Genomic DNA, 15,184 nt, shown 5'->3' with positions numbered 1-15,184 from the left:
GAGAAACCAGATATTTATCTGTTTTCAGATGATTTGTTTTCAACTTTCAGATATTTTTCTACACTTGTTGTGTACAAAAGTATGTATGGTTTAAATAATTTCAGATTTTTAAGCTAAAAACAGATATTTTTTCAAAGACACACTCTCAGGCCTGGTATACATGTAATCTATCTGCAGCTTGCCTCTCGGTATGATTCGTCACTGGACAATGAAATTAATTTTCACTACCCGTTTTTTTGTCGTTTTTTTGCAGATATAATTTCCATGTAATAGTAGATAATGGTATCACATACATAAGTGCCACGACTGCAGACTTCAGCAAACAGAATGCACACTTATTCTTGAAGGAGATCATAGGTCGTATTGCAGCAAGTAGCCTTAGTCAGAGAGTACAGCATGCAGGAGAATATGAACTCAATAGGGATTTCAGCAGTGTGCTCTCACAAGAAATGGTAAGATTTTACCTGCTGTGTCTTCCAGTGATAGCATCAAGGAGGTGGGGCATGTATTTTACCCCCCACCCCCACCCCACTTGGGCTTTGCTCCACCCCCTAGGTTTTCCCCATTCAGAACAAAAATCATTGGGGGAATGATGAATTTTAGACAATTTTCTAATCCCATCCCCCATATTTCACTTCCTTCCATTTCCCCCTGCCACCTGGTAAATAATCATGGTGCTACATGTACTACTGGGCTCTTGTGAAAACTTGTTATGCAATCAGTGTTAGGGTAGTGCCTCTCTGGATGTTACCTGCATGAGTGCATGCTATACCAGAGGATGATTTAAGCACTTCCCAGCAAGTCTTGCGGTTAGCACAGCTGTGTGCGTAAACATGACACCACTGCCACCCACTGCATACACACGTGCATGGTTAAATTTGAATTTGGACAGATATATTTACAATAAATACACCTTCAAAAAGTTGGTCGATTTCACATTTTATGTTATCTACAGAAGATGTGAATTATCATTCATGCATACATCACTTTAGATCTGAAATCGACCATATAATGACGACACACGGGCAATTCTAAAACAACATCTTTTGCACAGAGTTCAATGGGATTTGAAAAGTAAAGTGGCAGTTGAAACTCTAGTGATAACACATTTACAGTGCATGATGGGGCTTCCTTAAATCATCCTCTGATGCTATACCATTATTTACTCTGATGTGGTAGTGGCGTCAGCTGTTTCGCTTGTGCATCTATGCGTCATCTTTAAGCGAGTGCGTGTGCCATTGCTTTGAGCAAATGCTTTTTTTGTGGGTGCACCCAATGAAATGTGCACTCACATCACTGCCATATCAGGGTGGAAAATGGTATAGCTAGGCTGGAAAATCTAAAATGTTACATACACAGCTTAAAGATGACCAGATCAGCCAATTTTACATTATTTTGTAGCTTTATTGTTACGATCAGTCTGGCTGGCTAGTCAGTAAAGTTGCCAGTTTGGCAAATTTTTCTGCCATGAGACAGGCGGGCATTTTGAATGCTTTGTACAATGTATACAATATGTAGGGTACGTGTAAAGTGCCATGCCTGAGCAGAATGATTTATGGTAATTAGGTAAACACTAAAATGTGCAATTGTTTCACTTGACAGGGATTAATCACATAATGGAATTGAAATATTGTTAACTTTTAGTTAATTGATTGATTTAGGGTAAAGCCAGAAGTCCTCCATGTTGCAGATTTTCCGCGAAAATCAAGGAATTCAGGAAGAGACACAGCAAAACAGTTTTTCTAAAAAGAGAAAAAATGAACTGAAAAAAACTTTAAAAAGCGATATTATTAATGAAAAAATATCTTTTAGAATGAACAAAATAATAAAATCGGCTTCAAAATTCAACATAATAAAGTGAAATAAAGTTAATTAACTATCATTTCACCCGCATCATAGGCCCTATATATTGATCTAAGAATCTCCAAATCATGGCCATACCTAATCCAAATCGTAGGCTGAAGGTTTTTTATTGAAAATTTTATTATCGCAAAATTTACAAAGCGGAGAAAAGCGGAAATTGACGTTTGTAAAGCGGAAAATTTGGGCTTTACTTTAGGGTACAAACCAAAAGATTGATGGAGTCCTGTGAACAAAACTAGTCTCGTTAGTTAGGGATGAGGTTTAAATGTTGATTGATGTTTATTGTCTCGAGACAGCAGGAAAGCACAACAACGCAAAGAATAGACTCCGCATTGCCCCCACGATCATGAGGACCATTTAATACACATAAGCTTATTTATAATAATTTCACAATCTCATAGAAATTAAGACTATATTGAGATAATAACAGATTTCATATCAATTAAACAAATTATATACATTGAGATAATTAATTGCAGCAAGCATTTGGAATTATTTATTATCTTCATATAAATCAATAAATACACTAATTATTGGAAAAATGTGTACAAGCCAACCATACAGGCTGGACAAACAAAAGTTGACTTCTGAATCACATTTAACCAAATTTCATCTTAAGCAAATCTTAAGCATATCTTAAACAGATCACATCTTTGGATCAAACAGAGGATTGGATTGGAAAACAGCATTTTTAACCGCAAATAAATAATTAGAAATCTCCAAAAGAATAAACAATGCCAACACTAGCAAACGAACATTTTGTATTCAGCCAGATCCGCATCAATGCTTAAACCATTTACTGATATATAATATATTATTAAATCCACGGTATTTACAACCAAGTAAATAAAGATACTCCAAATAAGCAACAAAGCATTTATAACCCTGGTATAAAAATGCAGTAGAAAGGAGGAAAGCATGAAGGCAACCAATAGCCCACTATAAATCGCAGTAGAAAGTGGAGACAATCTACTGACGAGATTCTTCAGGTTTTGAAGAAACTCCACCACCCTCAATAAAAACGCAGTAGAAAGTGGAGACAATCTACTAATGATATTCTTCAAGATTTGAAGAAATTCCATACAAAGCCTCTATTCTTAAGCATAAAGCAGCATTGTTGATGCCATTTACCAAAATCAAAGTTTGTTTAAGTGTTGTGCATCCTTAATCATTGCATTCCTATGGCATGTTTGTTTATGTGATGAGCGCCCTTGAAGTATAAGCTAAACATAGCCTGCAGCCCATCAATCACATGTAATTTGGTGCCGAATTTGGCACTGGAGGCTGTCATCTTGTATTTTGAAGTATTGTAGTGTAGAAGCTCTCGGTAAAGACACAATTAATCTTTACCTGAACCAACATAATTATTATTTGTGACAAGAACAAGAAGAAGAATAGCAAGTGAAGATAATAAACATCATCAAGATACGTTTCAGCTAAAGTGTATCCTTGGATTTGTGATGATTTGTGTCACTTTTTGTTGTTGGTTCCGAGTTATCGAAGATTGTATTACTTAGTACCAAGCTTCTGCTAACCAGGGGAGCAATCCAAGTTTGCCCCTACATTTGTAAAGATTAATTATCTGTAAGAAGATGCTATAGTTGGTAAATAGTTACCAAATAAAGGTTCAGTTGAGCGTCTGTTTTGTAAGCTTACCTAAAAATAGCTAAAAGCTTAAGGTCGTGTCAGCAGTGTAAACATAAACATTGCATTGGCACAGACAGTCACCACAGCCTCCAGTCATGTCAGACGTCACTGAATATAGCAAATATTAATGAGTGTGCATGTAGATAAATGCACACTTGGTAGAAGCTTATAGATTAGAACTTCAAAGAAGTTATCAAGGCCTATGAATCCGATTCAGAGAAATCAAATAAAGATATCAGTAGTAGTGCCTGCATGTACATTTCTAACACTCCCACGAGTCGCCACGACAACACAAGCACAAACTGACACGGGACTACTACTGAAAAATAGCTTTGTGGTATTTTTTAATAAATATCTAATAAAGGGGTAACAAGTTTACTCCCACCCGTCGCGAGTCGCTTACGACAATTCAAATAAAGTTTGGTAGTAAAGTGCCTGCATGTACGCCTCTAATACTGACATTAGTAATCTTGCAGTTGCACAGCTAGTGCATGCAGGAATAACTCATAGAATCATACAACACTGACACAGGACTTCTACCTAAAAAAGAGTTTTGTGGTATTTTGTTATCAATAAACGGACGCAAAGAGCTTACTCCCGCCCGTCGGCACACAATAAATGGGTGCATCGAGCTTTCTCCCACCGTCCGGTAAGCAACGTGGGGCCTGCATTCAAGCGAAGTTTCGTGTATACTGACATTCGCATTTATTACAGGTTTCGACACATGTCGCCACACAAAGCACACCTTACACAGGTCCTACGTATAGTTTCTCACATAAATTTGTGAACCGTTGTTCACTTTAGAAAAGTATTGCGCTTCGTTGCTTGCATCGGCGTCGTTTACTTAATTCGCTCGCTTCGGTACTATCGAAAACATCATGTCGAGTCATAAAAGCAGTTCGAATTAAGAAGCAGAAGATCTTATAAAAGTGATGCATTATCAAAAAGTACAGAATATGCATTATTGCAAGCTGCAACTCGAAAGGTTGAACTAGAATGTCGAGCCAAAGCATTGAAGGAAAAACAAGCTTTAGAAAGTGAGGAATTTAATATCCAAGCAAGGGCAAGAGACTTGGAACAAGAAATGCAAGCCAGGGCAAGGGACTTGCAACAACAAAGAGAGTGGTTGGAAATGAAGACCGAAATAAACATAGAGCAAGCTAAAATAGATGTATTGGAGGATTATGAACATAAATCCCAGAGCTTAAGAAGTAGACCAAAATCGGTGCTTGATGACCTCACAGAAGCTCAACCAGATACAAACACATCAGTGAGGCAGTGGTTGAACCACAACACTAGAGAAGGTCAAGAAATTGATGGCAAGTTCCTAGCTAAACAAGATACAATTGGTGCTGTAGGACTAAATCCAGGGCAAGACCAAAATACACTCACATGGATTCGGATTTGCTAAAGACCAGCCAGCAGTGGGTATGACTACTGATGGTAAAGTACATGCTGATTTAGGTCAACAAGTTCAACCTAGAAGCATGTTAACAACCAGTAAAACTATGCAAGTCAATTTTCCACCACAAAGTGAAGTCTTGTTTCCTGCAGCAGCACCTGAGGAATCAGAAAGTACAGGGGACAGAATACCCCACATTATTTGTCAGCCACGAAATATGAAAATATTGATGAACAGTATCGTCAGTATGGTCAAGAACAGTACAGTGAACAGTATGAACATGACGGGCCTTCATCAGTAAAGTATGGTCATAGAGTAACCGTCACCAGAGCCTGATGTGAAGAAAAAACAAGTCATGTTGCCACGGCAACATACAACAGAAGTGAAAGAAGAAGATAAAGATACCAGTATAGAAAATTTGGCACGCAACCAAGACAACTTAACAAGGCTGCTGGTGGAACAACATAAACAAGCGAGTCTACCAAAGCGGACATTACAGACATTTACTGGAGACCCGCTTCAGTATGTTACTTTCATACGAGCCTGCGAATTCATAATCGAAAATAAGAGCAAAAGCAATAGAGACCGTCTGTACTATCTTGAACAGTACACAAGAGGTGAAGCCAACAGTTTGGTGAAAAGTTGTATTCACATGGATGATGAGGTTGGTTACCTGGAAGCAAAAAGGTTGCTGGAAAGGAAATATGGTAATAAGCACAAGATTGCAGAGGCTTACTTAGCGAAGATGAGGCAGTGGCCGAATGTGAAAGGTGATAGTTCAGGGCTACAAGATTTGTCATTATTTTTGTTAGAATGCAAAAATACCATGACCAGCCTGGGCTATACTAATGAGTTGCAAAGTACAGCAAACATTAGAATGTTGATGATGAAGTTACCATATAGTATGAGAGACAGATGGAGGAGACAAGTAGATTATGTAGAAGAAGAAAGAAACAAAGTGGTAACATTTGAAGACTTCACCTCCTTCCTAGAAAAACAGGCTAGAATCGCAACTAATGCTGCCTACGGTAGAAGTGTGACGGAGAAGGAAGATAGTACTAAGAAGGAAGAAAGGGTAAAAAACCCAAACTATCAGACTTATAAAGCTAGAAGAAATCTAGCAACAAACACAGAAGCTGTGTCGTCAAGTGTGACATCAAATAGTCCAGGAGCCAGACCAAATGTAATGTCATATAGTCCAGGAGCCAGGCCAAATGTGTCGACAAGTAGCCCAGGAGCCGACAAGCCGTGTACATATTGCAAGGGTAAAGATCACACTTTGGAAGTGTGTAACAAATTGAAGGAAAAGCCTATAAGTGACCGGTTGCAGTATCTAAGAGAGTTGGGAGTTTGTTTTGGCTGCCTAAAGAAAGCAACACATTACAGTAAAATCTGCAAATACAAGCTTACCTGCAAGACATGTAAAAAGCGCCATCCAACAGTGCTGCATGTGAAACAGGAAGAGACAAAGAAGTCTGGTGAAGTTGCCAATCAGACATGTGGGCTTACAGGCGCCGGAGTTAAATCTAGTGAATCATATCCCACAATAATACCAGTCATAGTCTACTCAAGAGTTTCCAGAATGTCTGTAGAAACTTACGCCTATCTCGACAACGGCAGTGATGCTGTATTCTGTTCTGAAAGGCTGCAAAAGGAACTGCATGTTAAAGGCAAGAAAACCAAATTGGAAATTGAAACCATAACAGATGATATCATAGTAGACAGTGAAATCATCCAAGATTTAGAAGTTTCTGACATGAACAGAAATAATATCATCTCTCTTCCAAAGGCATATACACAAGATAAGATCCCTGGTGACTTGGCTGACATCATCAACCAGGATGATATTGATGCAATTCCTTATATGGAAGAAGTTAAGCTAGGAAGATTAAATGATGAATCTCAATGCCATATTGGTCTCCTCATTGGAAATAATGTGCCTAAAGCATTTGAGCCAATACATGTAGTAAATAGCCAAGGTGAAGGACCTTTCGCCTGCCAAACTAGACTCGGATGGACAGTGTATGGTGTCAAAAACAAAGAACACAAAAGGACATCAGTCATCCACAGAATTAAGGCACATGACACTATTGACCAGCAATTAGAGAAACTCTACAACGCTGAGTTCAATGAGCGAATCATTGATGATAAACCAGAGAGAAGCGTGAGTGAAGGACAATTCCTAAACAGAGTAGAAGCATCAATCAAGTATGTAGATGGGCACTACCAAGTAGGTCTCCCCGCTCAAAGATGATGACATGAAATTGCCGAACAATGTACATCAAGCCGAACAGCGGGCATGCCATCTGAAGAGGAAGTTAGAAAGGGACTCGGTTTTCAACGACCAATACACTGCATTCATGAATGATATGTTTAAAATGATTATGCAGAAGAAGTGCCCAAAGATGCATGCAATAGAAAGGATGGCAAGGTGTGGTATGTTCCCCACCATGGGGTGTTTCACCCCACCAAGGGCAAGCTACGAGTTGTATTTGACTGTGCGGCCAAGTACATGGGCCAGTCTTTAAACTCACAATTACTAAAAGGACCCGACTTGACAAGCAACTTGGTAGGTGTGTTGACGAGGTTTAGAGAGCACCCTGTTGGAGTTGTAGCAGATATAAAAGCAATGTACCATCAAGTGCGTGTACCAGAATCAGACAGAGACTTAGTAAGATTTCTATGGTGGCCCTACGGTGACCTGAGTCTGCCTCTGAAGGAATATAGGATGAATGTGCACTTGTTCGGCGCAACTGTCACCTTCATGTGCAAATTTCGCACTGAGAAAGACCGCTGATGATGGTAAGGAGAAATACAGCGAAGAAGTATGCAACACAGTGCTGTCCAACTTCTATGTCGATGACTACCTCAAATCTATCGAAAGTGAAAGCAAAGCTATTCAACTCGTCAGTGATCTCACCAGCTTGTGTAAGGATGGTGGCTTCAAGTTGACAAAGTGGTTGAGTAACTCAAGAGAAGTGTTGCAGTCAGTCCCTGAAGACGATAGAGCTGAGACTACAAAGACACTAGATTTGAAGAATGAAGAACTACCATCAGAAAAGGTGCTGGGGTTGCTATGGTCACCAGAAACCGACAGGTTTGGCTTCCATATTAAAGTGAAAGAGAGACCTCCTACCAGAAGAGGCATCCTAGCAACTGTAAGCTCCATCTATGACCCGCTAGGATTTGTTGCTCCAGCAATCCTGCCAGCAAAACAAATACTGCAGAACTTAAGCAAGCTGCAGCTTGGTTGGGATGAGTCTATTCCTAGTGAGCTTCTGACCCGTTGGGAAAGATGGCTTGATGAAGTTCGAAATTGTCAGATTTCACCATCGAAAAGATGTTTCAAGCCCAAGGACTTTGAGGAAAGTGAAGTTCAGATGCACCACTTCTGTGATCCAAGTCAGAAGTGGTATGATTCAGTGAGTTACTTACGAGTCGTTAACGAGAGTGGTCAAGTGCATCTTACTCTCCTGACAGCCAAGGCAAGAGTTGCTCCTTTGAAGATCATAACTATACCTCGCCTAGAGTTAACTGCAGCTGCAATGGCAGTAAAGGTCAACAACATGTTGCAAAAGGAACTACAGTTGAAGGTCGAAAGCACATACTTCTGGACTGATAGTCAGACCGTGATCAAGTATATTAACAATGACACCGCCAGATTCCACACCTTTGTGGCTAATCGAGTCGCACTGATTAGAGATGGCTCCCAGCCACACCAATGGAAGTATGTAGGAACCAGCTCAAACCCTGCAGACGACTGCTCAAGGGGCTTAGCCGTTGATTGCTTCCTCAAGAATAGAAGGTGGACTGATGGTCCAGACTTCTTACACAAAGCAGAAAACCAGTGGCCAAAGACTACCATTGGAAACAGCGCTGAAGAGCTAGCTGATGATCCAGAAGTTAAAAAGAAATTAGTAGTCAACACAGCGTTGACAGAAGAAGCAACAGATACAATGGAGAAACTACTTACACGGTTCTCCTCATGGTATCAACTTTGTCGTTGTGTTGCATGGATCCTCAGAGTCAAGAAATATCTCCGTAAGATCTGTCATGATAGAGATGATGATAGAGTTGATAATGGAGATGATGATGGTAGAAAGAATGATGAGAATGAAGAGCATGGCAACATTACAGATTTGCTTAATGTTGCTGACATGCAAGAAGCAGAAAGAGCTGTAATAGTATATGTCCAAACCAAGGCATATCCAGAAGAAATTAAGACACTAAAAGAGCTGCAATTGAGAAGTAATGACAGTCAGCCAGAAGACAACTTCATGCGACAAGTTAGCAAGATTAAGAAAGCAAGTCCTCTCTACAGACTTAATCCATTTATAGAAGATGGAGTAATCAGAGTAGGTGGTCGACTGGCTAAGTCAGCTCTACCTGAAAAGACAAAATTTCCATCAATCATACCAAAGAAGTCCCACATTGCAAAGTTGATTTTACATGACGTCCATGAAGCAACTGGACATGGGGCAGAAACCACATGTTGGCTCATCTGCACAAGAAGTACTGGATAACAAATGCCAATGCAGCAGCTAGAAAGGTTATCAACAGTTGCATCACCTGCAGAAAGAGGAATGCAAAAGTACAACAGCAGATGATGAGTGATCTTCCCAAAGACAGAGTCACTCCAGGAGAGCCACCATTTTCAAGAGTTGGAATGGACTATTTCGGTCCACTAGAAGTTAAACAAGGCCGTAGTCAAGTCAAGCGATATGGTGTAGTGTTCGTCTGCCTTGCATCCAAAGCCATACACATTGAAATGGCAGCGTCTTTGGATACCGATGCCTGCGTAAATGTCATACGACGATTCGTGTCCAGAAGAGGCCAAGTGAAACAGATCCGCTCTGACAATGGCACCAATTTGATAGGGGCAGAAAGAGAGTTACGCCGAGAAATTTCCGCTTGGAATCAAGACAGAATCCATGACTACCTTCTGCAAAGAGAGATTGAGTGGATCTTTAATCCACCAGCAGGAAGTCACCATGGAGGCATCTGGGAACGTCAAATACGGACAATCAGGAAAGTGATGTGCTCTGTTATAAAGGAACAAATACTAACAGATGACTCTCTTCATACATTACTGTGTGAGATAGAAGCCATAGTTAACAGCCGACCACTCACCAATGTTCCTGGAGAAGTATCTGATTTAGAGCCACTTACACCAAATCACCTTCTTCAACTAAAGAGTGACATGATCTTACCACCAGCCGCTGCAGGAAAGCTGAGTCAGTATGCCAAGCGTCGGTGGAGGCAAGTCCAGTATCTGGCAGACCTGTTTTGGCGCAGATGGATCAAAGAATACCTTCCTCAGTTACAACAAAGACAAAAGTGGATTCACCCACAGCGAAATGCCAAGGTGGGAGATGTCGTCATGGTTGTAAATGAATCTACACCCAGAAACGTCTGGCCGCTAGGAAGGGTGATTGAAACTCTCCCAGCAAGTGATGGACTGGTTCGGCGTGTGCGAAAGTGAAAACTAGGACAAGCATTCTCACCAGACCCATTGATAAACTGTGTTTGCTGTTGGAATCAGAAGTCCCAGATCAAGATATAGGAGTGAAGAAAGATTCTACTTCAGCTCATCCACCAGTACCAGCACTTGGTAACCCAAGTACCAAGCCTAAAACTACGTCCAGTGCTACCAACAATGAAACTGTATCAGTGTCAGGTACTCCAGAAGCAAGACCAAGACGAACATTGAAACCAGTGAAACGCCTGGACTTGTAAAGAACTAAAGAACTAATAGTGTTATAACAACAAGTCACTGAAACCGTTATAACCAAAAGGTATCAGCTAAGCTAAATTGCCACTTAGTCTGGAGGCTAAGCTACGGATCAGCTGATATATAAAATAAGACTAAACATCAGTTTACGTTAAATTGCCATGAAAGGCAAGCTGACACCTTGCTTTCACTTTGGAACAACTGATGCAAACTGTCAAATTCATCATGAGATCTACCAGATGTGATGACGGATGAACCTACCTGTACTACAGATGTGAAGACTGGTGATTCGCCTCTACAGCGACGTGTCTGCGTTTAGTGTGAAGGTGCCAGATGCGTATACAACTCATCGTCAAGATCAAGAATGAACATGTTTTACACCTACATCACCACATCTGTGAATTTGATTTTGTAAAGAAGAATCCTATGCATGCAATTTGTACCGATGGAACCAGTGTGCATCATTAGCAAGTTTGTTTAAAGTTTGGTACACCACAGGCCCATGGAGTTTTAATTTGCAAGATTCTACATCGTATTCTACTGCTTACAATGTGTGCACAATTTGTTGGTTGTGTACAGTGATCTACATGTAATCCATATTTGGGATACACATTTGAAAGTAATGTTCTCTCGTGTATTTTGGAATCTCGATAATGCTCAAATTTGATTTCTCTTGAAATTATTGCTCTGCTATTTATCAAAGGGTATGCATGATCGAGGTCTGAAATAATTTCACTCAAGTTTATAATTGTGTATTCCTATCTACATGTACTTTGCAAGTAAATGCATCCTATCAGCATCTGGTGTTTTGACTATAACCTGGATTGACTGAATTTGCAAATTTGGGCCATGGCTGCTATGGTTGTGCACAGGCAGTCATATTATATCAAGTTGTGTTTTTCTCATGGCTGCTATGGTTGTGCACAGGCAGTCATATTATATCAAGTTGTATTCTCATTTACAAGGTGTACCAAACAAGATATTCGCATGCAAAGCGTTTTGTACTTTCATCTAAAGGACAGCAACAGACTGCATTTCTAGTTTACAAACTAAACATTGTTGTGTTCATGTTGATAATATGTTGTGATCATGTTGCACTTAAATAGTATCTCCCATGTGTTCAGTTGGCTTTTCCAATCTCACCAAAATTTGCCTGTTGTGTGGGCTTTTGTTTTGTTTTGTTTCACGTAATTTTGGTTGGCATGGGCAGTTATCTCTTGAGTGCAGCATCATCTATCTTGAATGTAAAATGAAGCTAAATAATTCTTTCATTTAAAGTTAAAATCACTTTTTGAAATTACCAAAACTCAGTTTATTTTTGTTTTGGATCAAATCATTTGAAATTTTTGAAATGTTTTTTTTGTTTTGAATCATTTGCATTGATACAAGTTTTATCACACAAGTGAATCTCAGATAAAGGTTTTTTGATTTCATAAACTTTATTCATGTTTCAAAATCAGTCAAGTTTGATGTTTTGAAGTTTAAGGGTCACAAAGGCACCTCTTGTAAAAGGTTCAGTTTTGTCAGTAAATGGCACACCAAAACTATGTTTTAAGAAGTAATTGTTGCTGGTAGCAGACAATTAGGCGCGGAATGTTGATGCCATTTACCAAAATCAAAGTTTGTTTAAGTGTTGTGCATCCTTAATCATTGCATTCCTATGGCATGTTTGTTTATGTGATGAGCGCCCTTGAAGTATAAGCTAAACATAGCCTGCAGCCCATCAATCACATGTAATTTGGTGCCGAATTTGGCACTGGAGGCTGTCATCTTGTATTTTGAAGTATTGTAGTGTAGAAGCTCTCGGTAAAGACACAATTAATCTTTACCTGAACCAACATAATTATTATTTGTGACAAGAACAAGAAGAAGAATAGCAAGTGAAGATAATAAACATCATCAAGATACGTTTCAGCTAAAGTGTATCCTTGGATTTGTGATGATTTGTGTCACTTTTTGTTGTTGGTTCCGAGTCATCGAAGATTGTATTACTTAGTACCAAGCTTCTGCTAACCAGGGGAGCAATCCAAGTTTGCCCCTACAAGCATAATTGGACATACCATTTTATTGGAGTATCTTTAACCATATTTAGTTAACTGATTCACCCTTCCAGCTTTTGGGAGGGTGGGGGGGATTTTTTGGTCCATCAAGATCGAAGGAACAATTGCAAGTGCATCACTAGGAGAACTATGGACATAACAAAGGAATGAAAAAATAAGACGGAGACCTGAATGGCTGCACACCACTAAAGTGACAGCTGACTGGACAGAAAAACTGAGCTTGTTGCTATAACAACATAACAACAACCCCTAAATTAAAACTGAATTGACCAGGAGACCAAAAAACTTTAAGTGTACTTGAGAATGCTCAAGTGTACTTGAGAATGCTCAAGTGGGAATAAGAGGATAAGCCTCTACACCTAGATGCACATGACAGCCTAATGTCCCCTGCTGCTGAGACAATCTAGTTTTTAAAAGATTTGCAACTTAAAAAAACAGAATTATCTTGACCCTTATAGTTAGTTAGTGACCAATTGTTGTCTATTGTTTTTATAGGATCACTTTTCAAATTTACGAGGTGGAAACAACAAGTTAGATAACCTACAGAACCAAGTAGATGAAGTAAAAGACATCATGTGCCAGAATATTGACAGAGTCTTAAGTAGAGGGGAAAAGTTGGATGTTTTGTTAGAAAAGACTGAAGATTTGGAAGCAAGTGTAAGTAGTATGGTCAAAATGTTGAGTCTCTCTATTTCTGAGGTTCTTGTTTTGCATGAACCTAATGTCCTTCAAGGGGGTTTGGCTGGAGGTGCCCTATGTGTTGCCCACACCCGCTGGCTACAGGGGAGACGCCCAGCCTGTGGGGTTTTGTAGGGTTCAGGGCAGTTAGGGTTAAATTAATTAGCTTGCTATAGAGGATATGGTGGTTGTGTGTGCATTTGTTTTGGTTGGGGTAAGGGGCAAAAAGGAGAGGGCCTGCCAGACATGTTTGCTGAGGGTGAACCGACAGGCCTGTGGGCTAGGGCGGGGTTGCTGGTTGTCAGTTATGACATGGGTAGGAGACTAGGAGCACAACCGTGTCGCTTCATTCTGTGAATACAAGTGATCATTGTGGATAAATATCAGGTGGTCGCATTTTTACCATATGCAGATATGGGCCTGATTAACTATAACACGCTTGAGAGGGGTTTAGTCATAGGTGCCATATGTGACCAGCTCCAATAAAACCCGGAACAAGTCGCCAGGCATGTTTTTGAGTTATAGGCCTTTAAAGATGACATTCCTATTTAAAAAAATCAAATTTTGGAATTCTAAATTTTGTGGTATTTAACCTTGGGACAGAGTGGACTTTCAAGGATTTGAAAGTACTTGCTAAAAAGAGGTTTATTATACCCGCATGCGAAGCATGAACGGGTATATTGCCATTCTATGGTTTCTTCTCCTTCTCCTTCTTCTCCTCCATCAAACACATCATTCTGTCAAGGCTAGCGCTAAAACTACAAGGGCCACAGGGCCCATATGTGGCACACTTATGGGCCCTACCCCGTAGATTTATCCTTTGCCCATCTTGGCCCCAGAGGTCAAAGGTCACGGGCCCCAGGGGCCCAAATGTAAAAATACAAAGCATGCCATTTCTCATCAAATGAAGCAGCCTCAGGGCCCTGAGTTGGTACAATGATAGCCCCAGGGTTACTCTATATATACAAGTATACATGAGCCCCACATGTCATATATTATGGGCCCCAGGGCCCCAAATGGTAAAATAAGGGGCAACAGATTGACAGGGCTAGCGCTAAAACTACAAGGGCCCCAAGGCCCATATGTGGTACACTTATGGGCCCTACCCATAGATTTATCATTTGCACATCTTGGCCCCAGAGGTCAAGGTCACGGCCCCAGGGGCCCAAATGTAAAAATACAAAGTATGCTGTTTCTCATTAAATGAAGCAGCCTCAGGGCCCTGAGTTGGTTCACTGATAGATCCAGTGGTACTCTATATATACAGGTATACATAAGCCCCACATGTTATATATTATGGGCCCCAGGGCCCCAAATGTTAAAATAAGGGGCAACAGATTGACAAGGCTAGCTATAAAACTACAAGGGCATTAGAGCTCATATGTGGCACATGTATGGGCCCTAAGTTGAAAATTGCCTTTTGCCCATTTTGGCCCCAGATGTTTAATTAAGTCTAGGGGCCCCAGAGGCCCAAATGTTAAAACAAAGGGCCGGTCGTTTCTCAGCAAATAAAGGAGCTACAGGGTTCAGATTTGGTACACTAATAGGTCTTTAGCATTATATTGTTATATGTATATATGAGACCCCATGCGTCACATAATATGGGCCCCAGGGCCCCAAAAGCTAAAACATAGGACCGGTCGTTATTCAATAAAGAAAGCAGCTACAATGTCCAGCTTGAGTCTGCTGATAGCACTTGAGAATTATATTTCAACATACGCACATGAGCCCCATAAGTCAAATATTATGGGCCCTGGGCCCCAAATGTTAAAGCAAAGGCCCGGCCGTTTTTCATCAAATAAA

General features: G+C 40.3%; 1 protein-coding gene across 2 annotated transcripts in view; it reads left to right on the top strand.

Moving 5' to 3' along the window:
- The window catches only part of LOC140171880 (uncharacterized), a 43,629-nt gene that overhangs the window by 20,066 nt on the left and 8,379 nt on the right, over positions 1-15,184 (top strand). For both annotated transcript variants that reach the window (XM_072195220.1, XM_072195221.1), the window contains exons 3-4: positions 254-452; positions 13,199-13,360. In XM_072195220.1, the coding sequence (XP_072051321.1) occupies positions 254-452; positions 13,199-13,360 (361 nt within the window). The remainder of the gene's footprint in view (positions 1-253; positions 453-13,198; positions 13,361-15,184) is intronic.

This window comes from Amphiura filiformis, chromosome 15 (genome assembly GCF_039555335.1).
Source record: "Amphiura filiformis chromosome 15, Afil_fr2py, whole genome shotgun sequence".
NCBI lineage: Eukaryota > Metazoa > Echinodermata > Ophiuroidea > Amphilepidida > Amphiuridae > Amphiura > Amphiura filiformis.
The sequence above is the reverse complement of the archived record's forward strand: the minus strand, read 5'-3'. Positions and strand labels throughout refer to the sequence as shown.